Consider the following 13,875-nt stretch of genomic DNA (forward strand, 5'->3'; position numbering starts at 1 on the left):
AGGCTTTTGTGTAGAGCTGATGGCTTCTAAACGCTTCCAGTCAGTCGGGGCTCGCTTCCCCTAGGCATTCAGATGATCAAAGAACCTCAGCTCCATTTTCAGGTGCAGCCACCTGCAGCAGTAGCAGTTGGTGCTGACTGCGAGGGCCACGTCATCTGAGCGGTGCCACCCGTCCGTGCCAGGTACTCTGTGTGCCCACAGCAACCCCTCAGAGCCCAGCAGCATCTAGTGGAGGACAATGGCTGCATGAGGTCACTCCCAGCACTTTGGGAGGCCAAGGTGGGCAGGAGGCAGCTGACGTGCCCCAGGCCACGCCATTGGCTGTGGCCCCACAAGGCCTGGCACTTTGCATCTGCCACCTGGAGGTGGACCCTGTTCTGAAGTTGCTGGCTGTACTTTTACAGCCTTTAAAAAACCCTAATAGTGACTAGATTCTTTCTGTGAAAATCCAGAAGAAAAGCCTGCTAGAACAGGAGCTTCGAAGAACTATCTTGGCTCTGATTCTCCTCTGCGTTGGCTCAGTAGGTGGCCAGACCACCCCTGGGAACAGCACATCCCGGTGCCAGCTGCTTGCCAAATGCTCCTTTCTGTTTGTTTTGTTTTTTGAGCTGCACAGATCAGCACAAGTGCTCCGTGAAACTGGTCACCATATGTGGTCCTTTTCTCCATTCATTCAGTACGTTCCTATCCACCAGACCTTGAGCAAGCTGCCGGGGGCAGCCACGAACCAGACGGGCGGTCACCGCAGCCCCCTGGCCACTGAGGCAAACACGGAGGGGCAGTGGAGTGACGACATTTATGAATGTGGAGTCCCCAGTGGGTCGGGGTATCTGATCCTGTGGAGACGGACCAGGAAGGCATCCTGGAGGACCCCCCACCCAGGGAGATTCCAGAGTTCCGGGGGTATCCTGTCTGGCTTCCTTGTGTCATAGGGACTGTGGCTGTGTCTCTCCTTCGAGAGCCAGGGAGGAAGCAAACCCGTGTCACTGTCCTGACAGCCCCACCCTGGTGCAGAGCCTGGATGCCTGTGGTGTCTGCCGCACAGACAGAAGTCAGAAAACGCGGCCAGGCGTGCTGGCTCATGCCTGTAATCCCAGCGCTTTGGGAGACCAAGGCAGGCAGATTGCTTGAGCTCAGGGGTTCGAGACCAGCCTGGCAACATGATGGAACCCCATCTCTACCAAAAATACAAAAAATTAGCCAGGCATGGTGGCATGTGCCTGTAATCCCAGCTACTTGGGAGGCCGAGGCATGAGAATCTCTTGAACCCAGGAGGCAGAGGTTGCAGTGAGCCGAGATTGCATCACTACACTCCAGTCTGCATGACCATTTCAAAAAAAAGTAGTCAGAAAATGCTTTCTTCCCTCCTGCTCTTTCAGTCCCAGTTTGCCACCAGAAGCACAATGTAGAAAATGCATTCTTTAACCTCAGAAGTTTCTCTTTTTTTTTTTTGAGATGGAGTCTCGCTCTGTTGCCAGGCTGGGGTGCAGTGGCGTGACCTCGGCTCACTGTAACCTCCGCCTCCCTGGTTCAAGCGATTCTCTTGCCTCAGCCTGCCAAGTAGCTGGGATTACGGGCATGCGCCACCACGCCCAACTAATTTTTGTATTTTTAGTAGAGACGGGGTTTCACCATGTTGGCCAGGATGGTCTCGATCTCCTGACCTTGTGATCCACCCGCCTCGGCCTCCCAAAGTGCTGGGATTACAGGCATGAGCCACAGTGCCCGGCCTCAACCTCAGAAGTTTCTAACCTGCAGACTCTGGTTTTGGTAATAAGCTTACCATAGAAATCTACCTTTTTCCAGAAGTCCACAAGGTTAGCGCTCAGGATCTGGGTACCTTTTGTTTTTGACATAAATACCTACATACAACCGAAGGTCCTGGTCAGGATGGCCGGCACAGCACACCGACGGATGTGCTTTTACCGGGGCAGAGATGCTTTCCACACTCCTTAGCTCTGTGGGACAAAAAGCTCCGAATTAGGAATCAGAAACCCTAGAGGCCTTTGGGAGGCCGAGGCGGGCGGATCACCTGAGGTTGGGAGTTCGAGACCAGTCTGACCAACATGGAGAAACTCCATCTCTACTAAAAATACAAAATTAGTGGTGGTGCATGCCTGTAATCCCAGCTACTCAGGAGACTGAGGCAGGATAATCGCTTGAACCCAGGAGGTGGAGGTTGCTGTGAGCTGAGATCGCGCCATTGTGCTCCAGCCTGGGCAACAAGAGTGAAACTCTGTCTCAAAAAAAAAAAAAAAAAAAAAAAAAATATATATATATATATATATAAAAAAGAAGTCCTGGAGGTTAATCCTACCTCTGCCACAGACCAGCTGTGGGAACCTAGGCCCTGAGCAAACCTCTAGAACCCCAGTTTCCCCCCATAGGAAGCAAGTCCTGATGCTGCCGCCTGAGTTGGGAGGGTAATGTGAGTCACCGTGGAGGGGCGGCCCTGTTCCCCGGAGCCTGCTCCCTCCCGCAGCCTGCAATAGGTGCCGGCAGCAATGACCATGCTCCAGGACCCCATGAGAGAAGGGCCCCGCCACTGTGGGAAAGACCCAGCACTTGCCCATTGCTGTGACTGCCCCGTCTGGGGAGCTGCGGGTGCTGTCCACCTCTTCTATACACACAAGTTCAGGCTGTTTCCTGCACTGTTACCTTCTTAGCGCATGCAGCCTGAGGATGCATGAACTTTAATTGGGAAACAGGCAGTTAAAGAAAATGGGGGCCGGGCACAATGGCTCACACCTGTCATCCCAGCCCTTTGGGAGGCCTAGGCGGGCGGATCACCTGAGGTCAGGAGTTCGAGACCAGCTTGGCCAACATGGGGAAACCCCGTCTCTACTAAATATACAAAATTAGCTGGATGTGGTGGCACATGCCTGTCATCCCAGCTACTCGGGAGGCTGAGGCAGGAGAATCGTTTGAACCCAGGAGGCAGATGCTGTAGTAAGCCGACATCACGCCACTGTATACGAGCCTGGGCGATAGAGTGAAACTCCATCTCAAAAAAAAAAGAAAAGAAAAGAAAATGGGGAGGGGTGGCGTGGGTCACACTGGCAGAGTCTCTAGCTGAGTGTGCACTGTGGGCCTCTCTGCCCTGGCCTCCCCTGGCCGGTACTCATGTGCTGCTCCCATCTGAAATGGAGTTAGTCTCCCCAGCCTGCAGGTGCCTTGTGTGAAGCATTTCCAGCCAGGTAGTCTCATCTCTGTACCCCGGGCTGGTTCCGTGTCACCTCATTCATGTTGCCTTTGGAGTCCTTGCCAAATTTGACCTGGTGACCTGTATAAAATGTCAGCTTCCGTGGAGAGAGCACTGTCCATAACAACAACTTAACAAGGTTATACACGTAGGCACGGTGGCCTTGGGCAGCGTTTGCCGGGCTGCAAAAGCCACCAGGTGGACTGCAGCCAGGTGGGAGGTGGGCGGGAGCTGGCAGGAACCAGGGGGCCCCCTCAGGTCGCTTCTCTGGGTGATGTTGCATTTGGCACACAGCAGCCTGGTCTGTTGCCTTTGAAAGAGAGCCTGCCGTGATCCTGGCTCTTTCTGTCTCCAGGTTCGATGAAGAACTGGCCCAGGGTGATGGGGCCGACCGGGAGCTGAGAAGTCGTCAGGGCCAGTCTCTGGGGCCCAGAGCAGGCCGATCCAGAGACTCGGGGAGAGCCGTCCTTACCACCTGGAAGTGACTCCCACCAGGACCTTATCAAAACTACTCACTCTACCCGGGCCCCTGCTGAAGCCCTATTTTGAAATTTCCCTTTTCTAGAGCTTTTTTCCTTTCCTAAGCCCTGTAAATAAATGAAGGCACTTCTTTGGAAGGGTCTGTAGTCTGTTTGACTATTGCGAAAGGTACCAATTCATGCAGATGTATAAAACTTGCATTTTTTGTTTTTTAATTTTTTTTTTTTTTTTTTGAGACAGTCTCGCTCTGTCGCCCAGGCCGGAGTGCAGTGGCCGGATCTCAGCTCACTGCAAGCTCCGCCTCCCGGGTTTACGCCATTCTCCTGCCTCAGCCTCCCGAGTAGCTAGGACTACAGGCGCCCGCCACCTCGCCCGGCTAGTTTTTTGTATTTTTTTTTAGTAGAGATGGGGTTTCACCGTGTTAGCCAGGATGGTCTCAATCTCCTGACCTGGTGATCCGCCCGTCTCAGCCTCCCAAAGTGCTGGGATTACAGGCTGGAGCCACCGTGCCCAGCCTTTAATTTTTAACCTAAGCAGAATTTTTGTATTAAAAACTCACTTTTTTGGCAGAAAGTAACAGCTTCAGCATGTAATTTGATGTGTCACAGGGTTTTAACATTAAAAAACTTTACACTAAATTAAAAACAAAACAAATCTTATAGACTAATCGTGCCATGAGAGAGGAATGTATTTAACTGACGGCTCTTTTAGTTCCATCTCTTTTTCCTTGACTGCAATTTTTTTTTTTCCTGAGACAGTTTTGCTCTGTCGCCCAGGCTGGAGTGCACTGGCACAATCTCGGCTCACTGCAACCTCTGCCTCCTGGGTACTCATTCTCCCACTTCGGGCTCCCACGTAGCTGGGATTACAGGCACTCGCCACCACATCTGGCTAATTTTTGTATTTTTAGTAGAGACGGGCTTTCACCATGTTGGGCTGGCTGGTCTCAAACTCCTGACCTCAGGTGATCTGCACACCTCAGCCTCCCAAAGTGCTGGAATTACAGATGTGAGCCACTGCACCTGGCTTACTTGACTGTGATTTTGAAGAAAACAGGCAACTAGAAATATTCCTCAGTGATTTATCTTTACAAAGGCCTTTGTCTAGGTGATCCCAGGAAGACCTGTGTTCTTTTCTTTTTTCTTTTCAGGCAGGATCTCGCCCTGTCACCCAGACTGGAGTGCCGTGGTGCAATCATGGCTCACTGCAGCCTCAACTTCCTGGGCTCAAGTGATCCACCCACCTCAGCCTCCCGAGTAGCTGGGACCACAGGCACACACCACCACCCCCAGCTAATTTTTAACATTTTTTTGCAGAGACAGAGTTTCACCATGTTGGCCAGGCTGGTTTCCAACTCCTGGGCTCAAGCGATCCTCCTGCCTAAGCCTCCCAAAGTGTTGGGATTACAGGCATGAGCCACCACACCTGGCTTCAGAAAGACCTGTTTCTGCCACTTAAGGTTTGTGGATGAGTCTGTAGTAAATTGAAGCAGATGAGTGCAGCCAGGTCCGGCTGTCCCTTTTATGACATCAGCGGCTGGGTTTGCTGCAGGGAAGCGCGTGGGCAGCCAGGAGCTGTAAGAGGAGCGATGGCTGCGAGACAGGCTGGATGAGCATGGTGTTCTCATGCAGTCTTCTGGTAGCCCAGTGACTTACAGGAGTGTATGGAGAGGACCTGAGTCGGCGGGTAGACGGACAGATGCATCTGAGTAATAACACACGAGTTACATTGCTGTTTCTTTCTTTTTTTTTTTTTTTTTGAGGTGGAGTTTCACTCTTGACACCCAGGCTGGAGTGCAATGGCAAGATCTAGGCTCACTGCAACCTCCATCTCCTGGGTTCACGGGATTCTCCTGCCTCAGCCTCCCGAGTAGCTGGGATTATAAGCGCCCGCCACCATACCCAACTAATTTTTGTATTTTTAGTGGAGACGGGATTTTACCATGTTGGCCAGGCTGGTCCCAAACTCCTGACCTCAGGTGATCCTCCTGCCTTGGCCTCTCGAAGTGCTGAAATTACAGGTGTGAGCCACCACGCCCGGCCAGGAAGGGCCTTTTACTCACGGTCGTATTAACATGTATTTGCTGAAGCTTCACTCGCTGTCTTGAGTTTATCTTTAAAACTTGCCACCTGTTGGCCGGGTGCGGTGGCTCAAGCCTGTAATCCCAGCACTTTGGGAGGCCGAGACGGGCGGATCATGAGGTCAGGAGATCGAGACCATCCTGGCTAACACGGTGAAACCCCATCTCTACTAAAAAAATACACACAAAAAAATCTAGCCGGGCGAGGTGGCGGGCGCCTGTAGTCCCAGCTACTCGGGAGGCTGAGGCAGGAGAATGGCGTAAACCCGGGAGGCGGAGCTTGCAGTGAGCTGAGATCCGGCCACTGCACCCCAGCCTGGGCGACAGAGCGAGACTCCCTCTCAAAAAAAAAAAAACTTGCCACCTGTTTTTGTTGCGATGCTAGTAACAGGAGTTTGTTCTCCCAAATGGCACCAAGGGTATGTCCTTCAGATAAGGGTCTTCCCTAACCCTTGCCCAAGCTCTCTCAGTACCCATGCATGGACGTGTGTTAAGTGTACATGCCATATTGTGTGTGTATATTTTACATATATTTGATGACGTTTCACTGCCAATTAGGGAAAAATAGATCTTTTCAACACATATGGTAGAATAGAAAGTGAGAGAAACAATACAAATGGTACTTGGCTAGACTCCAAATAAACTGCAATTGGTGGACTTTTCAGGCGCTCCTTCTTCACGATCTTACTGGTATGTGCGTTGTGTGTGTTCCCTGGTGTTTAAGTTTTGTTTTGCTTTGTTTTGTTTTGTTTTGTTTTTTGAGACAGAGTCTCGCTCTGTCGCCCACCAGGCTGGAGTGCAGTGGCGTGACCTCAGCTCACTGCAACCTTTGCCTCTCGGGTTCAAGCGATTCTTGTGCCTCAGCCTCCCAAGTAGCTGGGATTACAGATGTACACCACCATTACTGGCTAATTTTTGTATTTTTAGTAGAGACAGGGCTTCACCATGTTGGCCAGGCTGGTCTCGAACTCCTAACCTTAGGGGATCCGCCTGCCTCAGCCTCCCAGAGTGCTGGGAATACAGGTGTGAGCCACTGCGCCCAGCCGTGGCATTTAGTTTTAATGTGTTTGCTGTTGATAACGGGTGTGGGATGGAGCCCCCGAGTCAGACTTGGCCTTGTGGCCTGGCTCTGCTGTTTATCAGCTGTTTCCCAAGCCTGTCCCCAGGGTCATTGCGCCTTTGTTTCCCACTGTATAAAATGGGGAGTTCTGTGGCCGGGTGCAGTGGCTCACGCCTGTAATCCCAGCACATTGGGAGGCCGAGAAGGGTGGATCACCTGAGGTCAGGAGTTCGAGACCAGCCTGGCCAACATGGTGAAACCTCTTCTCTACTAAAAATACAAAAATTAGCCTGGAGGCTGAGGCAGGAGAATCTCTTGAACCCAGGAGGCAGAGGTTACGGTGAGCCGAGATTGCGCCAAGCCTGGGCAATAAGAGCGAAACTCCGTCAAAAAAAAAAAAGGGCCAGGCGCGGTGGCTCAAGCCTGTAATCCCAGCACTTTGGGAGGCCGAGACGGGTGGATCACAGGTCAGGAGATCGAGACCATCCTGGCTAACACGGTGAAACCCCGTCTCTACTAAAAAAATACAAAAAACTAGCCAGGCGAGGTGGCGGGCGCCTGTAGTCCCAGCTACTCGGGAGGCTGAGGCAGGAGAATGAAGTAAACCCGGGAGGCGGAGCTTGCAGTGAGCTGAGATCCGGCCACTGTACTCCAGCCCGGGCGACAGAGTGAGACTCCGTCTCAAAAAAAAAAAAAAAAAAGGCCGGGGGCGGGGGGGAGTTCTGTTTGCCTCAGAAATAGCCAATGCCACCCCACAGGGACCCTGCCCGCCTGCCTCATGTGAGGCCTCTTACCCCCCAGGAGGGGGCGTCCTCTGCTCTTACCCCCCAGGAGGGGGCGTCCTCTGCTCTTACCCCCCAGGAGGGGGCATCCTCTGCTCTTACCCCCCAGGAGGGGGCGTCCTCTGCTCTTACCCCCCAGGAGGGGGCGTCCTCTGTACAGCTGGCAGCTCCACCTCGGCTCCTACACACAGAGGTGAGACACCCTGTTAACCGTTCCCAGCTCTTCCACCGGGTTCTCATTTCCATTGTTTTGTTTTTGCCTCTCTCTGGGAGAAGGGTGGAGTCCCTGGTTGGGAACGTTGGCCTCTGAGGCTCCCAGGCCACGTAGTCCTAATGGAGGAGTCACACCAAGTGGTTAGTTTGCTGGTGACCCAGTTGCTAGGTGAGGGTGAGGCTGTGCTAAGTGGATTTATGTCATATAGTGACTGTCTCATTAGTGATGTCATGTTCTGGGCAGATGTTTCCTCTGAGCACTTCCAGGACACGGATGGGAAGGGTGTGGCGTTGGCAGCTGGCCTCGGGAGGCTGTCGGGCCAGGAACAGCCCCACTCAGCGCTAGGCTGGGCCCGAGCAGTGAGCCCTGCTGGGAGCTGTCCAGGAGCCGTTGCTGTTTTCCACTTGTTGGGGTGGGTCCCAGGCCAGAAGGTTGCATCCTGTCGTCGTTTTCACCAAGTCTGATAGGCTTCGTTTTTCCCAATATAAACCCATCCTCGACTGGGCACAGTAGCGCACGCCTGTAGTCCCAGCACTTTGGGAGGCCGAGGCGGGTGGATCACCTGAGGTCAGGAGTTTGAGACCAGCCTGGCCAACATGGTGAAACCCCCATCTCTACTAAAAATACAAAAATTAGCTGGGTGTGGTGGTTCATGCCTGTAATCCCACCTACATGGGAGGCTGAGGTAGGAGAATTGCTTGAACCCAGGAGGCGGAGGTTGCAGTGAGCCGAGATCGCACCACTGCACTCCAGCCTGGACAATGGAGCAAGACTCCATCTCAAACAAAACAAAAAACAAAACAAAACCACCATCCTTCACCTCCTTTGCACACGGGCTGCTCCCCGAGTATTAGTGAGGGCCTGGTGACAAACTTCTCACTGTCTCCCTTTTCCTCCTCTGCCTCCCACCTGGACTCCCGGGTGGACTCCCGGGGAGACCCCACCAGTCTGGGCCCGCATCTGGTTGCGCTCCACTGGCTGCTGGGACTTTCCTCACAGGGGCCATTTCCCCTCCACACAGTGGTTCTTCAGGGCACTCCATAAAGCCTCCTATGCTTGCCGCCCATTGGCCTGTTGGCTCACACCGCCACACACCACATCCACCAGCGCCAAACACACACAACGCCTCTCTGAGTCCCCCCAGGGGCCAGCGCACTCTCCACCCTCCCCTCTGGAGCCATTCCCAGCTGTGCTGCGGCTGCCTGGCCCCCTCCCCGCAGCAGCCCTGCAGCCCCTGTGGTCTGGGGAGGCCAAGGTCTCCTGCAGGGCCCCACCTGCTGGTAACGCACAGCGTCTGTAGCTGCTCAGCGACCGGGCACCCTCAGGCTGTTTGTGTGTCACCTAACATGAACTGTACCCCAGCGGAGGGCCCTGGGGCACGTGAGGACGCTTTGGGAGCAGGCGGGAGCATATCCACCTTTGATTCCAGTCCCTCATTGTGGAAAATGAGGGATTTTGGTCTTCACTGATTTGCCCCAGCCTGAACCATATTAGATCTCACACCCTGTGAACAGTGGCAGCCTCCTGCTTTTGTCCTGAGAAGCGTTCGGAGCACTCCTCCAGTGACAGATGCAAACCCACCTCATTCGTGCTCCTGCCCAGCCGCTGGTGCTCTGTCGGCAGGAGCAAGTCTGCGGGTCCACGGCATTCCTTCAGGCCGAGGCCCACCCTGCCTGCCACTTGGCCAACTTTCCCCCGACCCCTGGTTTAACTTACCTGATCTCCCCTCCCCTCCCTTCCCTCCTTTCTTTTCTTTTCTTTTTTTTTTCTTTTTGAGATGGAGTCTCACTCTGTTGCCCAGGCTAGTGGCGCGATCTCGGCTCACAGCAATCTTTGCCTCCTGGGTTCAAGTGATTGTCACGCCTCAACCTCCCGAGTAGCTGGGATTACAGGCATGCGCCACCATGCCCAGCTGGTTTTGTTTTGTTTTGAGACGGAGTCTCGCTCTGTCACCTAGGCTGGAGTGCAGTGGCATGATCTTAGCTCACTGCAAGCTCCACCTCCCAGGTTCATGCCATTCTCCTGCCTCAGCCTCCTGAGTACCTGGGACTACAGGCGTCTGCCACCATGCCTGGCTAATTTTTTTGTGTTTTTAGCAGAGATGGGATTTCACCATATTAGCCAGGATGGTCTCAATCTCCTGAACTCGTGATCCACCCGCCTCGGACTCCCAAAGTGCTGGGATTACAGGCGTGAGCCACTGCGCGCAACCTAGTTTTGTATTTTTTTTTTTTTTTTTTTTTTTTTTTTGAGACAGAGTCTCACTCTGTCGCCCGGGCTGGAGTACAGTGGCCGGATCTCAGCTCACTGCAAGCTCCGCCTCCCGGGTTTACGCCATTCTCCTGCCTCAGCCTCCCAAGTAGCTGGGACTACAGGCGCCCGTCACCTCCCCCGGCTAGTTTTTTGTATTTTTTTAGTAGAGACGGGGTTTCACTGTGTTAGCCAGGATGGTCTTGATCTCCTGACCTCGTGATCCGCCCGTCTCGGCCTCCCAAAGTGCTGGGATTACAGGCTTGAGCCACCGCGCCCGGCCTAGTTTTGTATTTTTAGTAGAGACGGGGTTTCACCATGTTGGCCAGGGTGTTCTTGAACTCCAGACCTCAAGTGATCTGCCGTCTTCCACCTCCCAAAGTGCTGGGATTACACGCATGAGCCACCGTGCCCAGCTTCCAGCCAAATGTTTTTGAGTGATGGCATTAGTGTTCTTAGAGATGTGCCTCTGGGGCAGATCAGAGGATGATGGAGCTGGTGAGAGGCTGGAGGGAGATCTGGCAGTGCAGACCAGAATGTGAACTCAGTCTGGGCCCTGGAGCCTGGAGGAGGGGAGTTGCGCACAGGGAGCCTGCACACCGGGTGGAGGGGGACCTGCAGAGACGAGCAGTTCTCAGTGGCCCAGTAGGGGGCGCGTGTTAAACGGGGTTTGAGCCCTGAACATAGAAGGAGGTAAACTGCAAAGCTAAAGTAACAAAAGTGCTTTTCAGGAGCTGTTCAGAGAGGCCAGGCTACTCATGGTTATGAACAATGCTGCCTCGAGGCCATGGCTGAATAGCAAGAACATCACCAGGCAGCTTCTCTTCCTGCACCTTGTACTAGTTCTTTTTGTTTTTTTTTGTTTTTTTTTTTTTTTGAGACGGAGTCTCGCTCTGTCACCCAGGCTGGAGTGCAGTGGCCTGATCTCAGCTCACTGCAAGCTCCGCCTCCCGGGTTCACGCCATTCTCCTGCCTCAGCCTCCCGAGTAGCTGGGACTACAGGCTCCTGCCACCTCGCCCGGCTAAGTTTTTTTTTGTATTTTTAGTAGAGACGGGGTTTCACTGTGTTACCCAGGATGGTCTCGATCTCCTGACCTCGTGATCCGCCCATCTCGGCCTCCCAAAGTGCTGGGATTACAGGCTTGAGCCACCGCGCCCAGCCCTTTTTGTTTTTTTGAGATGGAGTCTTGCTCTGTTGCCCAGGCTGGAGTGCAATGGCGTCATCTCGGTTCACAGCAACCTCCACCTCCCAGGTTCCAGCGACTCTCCTGTCTCAGCCGGGATTACAGGCGCCCGCCACCGTGCCCGCCACGACACCCGGCAAAATAATTTTTGTATTTTTAGTAGAGACAGGGTTTCACCATCTTGGCCAGGCTGGTCTTGAACTCCTGACCTTGTGATCCACCTGCCTCGGCCTCCCAAAGTGCTGGGATTACAGGCGTGAGCCACCATGCCCAGCCTGATAGCTCTTTTTTTTTTGAGACAGGGTCTCACTCTGTCATCCAGGCTAGAGTGCAGTGGTATGATCACAGCTCACTGCAGCCTTGACCTCCTGGGGTGATCCTCCCACCTCAGCCTCCCAAGTAGCTGGGATTACAGGTGCATGCCACCACACTCTGCTAATTTTATTTTATTTTATTTTATTTTATTTTATTTTATTTTATTTTTTGAAACAGAGTCTCACTCTGTCACCCAGGCTGGAGTGCAATGCTGTGGTCTCGGCTCACTGCAACTTCTGCCTTCTGGGTTCAAGCGATTCTCCAGCCTCAGCCTCCCAAGTAGTTGGGATTATAGGCATGCGCCACCACATGTGGCTAACTTTTGTATTTTTAGTAGAGACAGGATTTCACTATGTTGGCCAGGCTGATCTCGAACTCCTGACCTGTCTCAGCCTCCCAAAGTGCTGGGATTACAGGCATGAGCCACCATGCCCGGCTGCTAATTTTTTATTTTTTGTGCAGCGACAGCGTCTCACCATGTTGCCCAGGCTGGTCTTGAACTCCTGGCCTCAAGCAATTAGCCTGCCTTGACCTCCCAAAGTGCTGGGATTATAAGTGTGAACCACTGCTCCCCTGAAGTGGTATCTCATTATGGTTTTGATTTGCATTTTTTTCTGACAGTTAATGATGTTGAGTATCTTTTCATATGCTTATTGGCCATTTGTATACCTTCGTGGGAGAAACTGTTTTGATATTTATTTATTTATTTATTTATTTATTTATTTATTTATTTTGAGACGGAGTCTCGCTCTGTTGCCCAGGCTGGAGTGCAGTGGCGCGATCTCGGCTCACTGCAAGCTCCGCCTCCCGGGTTCACGCCATTCTCCTGCCTCAGCCTCCCGAGTAGCTGGGACTACAGGCGCCCACAACCGCGCCCGGCTAATTTTTTGTATTTTTAGTAGAGACGGGGTTTCACTGTGGTCTCGATCTCCTGACCTTGTGATCCGCCCGCCTCGGCCTCCCAAAGTGCTGGGATTACAGGCGTGAGCCACCGCGCCCGGCGATATTTATTTTTTATTTTTCTTGAGACAGGGTCTTACTCCATCACCTAGGCTGGAGTGCAGTGGCACAATCACAGCTCACTGCAGCCTCAACCTCCCAGGCTCAGGTGATCCTCCTACTTCAGCCTCCTGAGTAGCTAGAACTACAGGCATGTGCCACCATGCCCGGTTAATTTTTTTGTATTTTTTGTAGAGATGGGGTTTTGCCATGTTGCCCAGGCTGGTTTCAAACTCCTGCGTTCAGCTGGGCGTGGTGGCGCACGCCTGTAATCCCAGCACTTTGGGAGCCCGAGGTGGGCAGATCGCAAGATCAAGACCATCCTGGCTAACACGGTGAAACCCCATCTCTACTAAAAATACAAAAAATTAGCCGGGCGTGGTGGCGGGCGCCTGTAGTCCCAGCTACCTGGGAGGCTGAGACAGGAGAATGGCGTGAACCTAGGAGGCGGAGCTTGCAGTGAGCCAAGATTGCACCACTGCACTCCAGCCTGGGCAACAGAGCGAGACTCTGTCTAAAAAAACAAAAACAAAACAAAAAACAGACAAACTCCTGGGCTCACATGATCCGCCCACCTTGACCTCCCATAGGATTACAGGCAGGAGCCACCATGCCCAGCCGCATGTTTAAGGGGGTGATTTTTGTACTGCTCATAGGAAATAATGACTCCTCTGTAATTCTGTGGTTTCAAGAAGGCATCATTGCCTCTTCCATGAAGCGTTTCCTGGTGACTCTAGTCTCCACTGGTCTCTTCTTTCTCTTCTATTTTATTATTATTTTAAAAATACGTCCGGGCGCGGTGGCTCAAGCCTGTAATCCCAGCACTTTGGGAGGCCGAGACGGGCGGATCACGAGGTCAGGAGATCGAGACCATCACTGGCTAACACAGTGAAACCCCGTCTCTACTAAAAAAAAAAATACGAAAAACTAGCCGGGCGAGGTGGCGGGTGCCTGTAGTCCCAGCACTTGGGAGGCTGAGGCAGGAGAATGGCGCAAACCCAGGAGGCGGAGCTTGCAGTGAGCTGAGATCCGGCCACTGCACTCCAGCCTGGGCGACAGTGCGAGATTCCGTCTCAAAAAAAAAAAAAAAAATTAGAGATGGGGGTCTTGTTATGTTGCCCAGGGTGGTCTGTAACTCCTGGGCTTCAGTGATCCTCTCATCTCAGCCTCCCAAAGAGCTGGGATTACAGGCATGAGTCACCACACCCAACCTCTCTTGCATTTTAAAGCATAAATCAGATTCTATCAGAGCCCTAATGCCCTCCAAAGGCCTCCCCTGGAACATAAATAAACTCAGGTTCCTCACCTC

At 52.9% G+C, this 13,875-nt stretch overlaps 1 protein-coding gene across 12 annotated transcripts in view; it reads left to right on the forward strand.

Moving 5' to 3' along the window:
- The window catches only part of TTLL1 (TTL family tubulin polyglutamylase complex subunit L1), a 66,158-nt gene that overhangs the window by 38,572 nt on the left and 13,711 nt on the right, over positions 1-13,875 (forward strand). For 8 of the 12 annotated variants that reach the window (XM_028827630.2, XM_077949438.1, XM_028827629.2 and 5 more), the window contains one exon: positions 3,558-3,819. The exons of the other annotated variants lie outside the window; for them this stretch is intronic. In XM_028827630.2, the coding sequence (XP_028683463.1) occupies positions 3,558-3,687 (130 nt within the window). In that variant the 3' untranslated portion in view covers positions 3,688-3,819. Of the gene's footprint in view, positions 1-3,557; positions 3,820-13,875 lie in introns of those variants that run through there. 12 annotated transcript variants of the gene reach the window in all.

This window comes from Macaca mulatta, chromosome 10 (assembly GCF_049350105.2).
Source record: "Macaca mulatta isolate MMU2019108-1 chromosome 10, T2T-MMU8v2.0, whole genome shotgun sequence".
Classification (NCBI taxonomy): Eukaryota; Metazoa; Chordata; class Mammalia; order Primates; family Cercopithecidae; genus Macaca; species Macaca mulatta.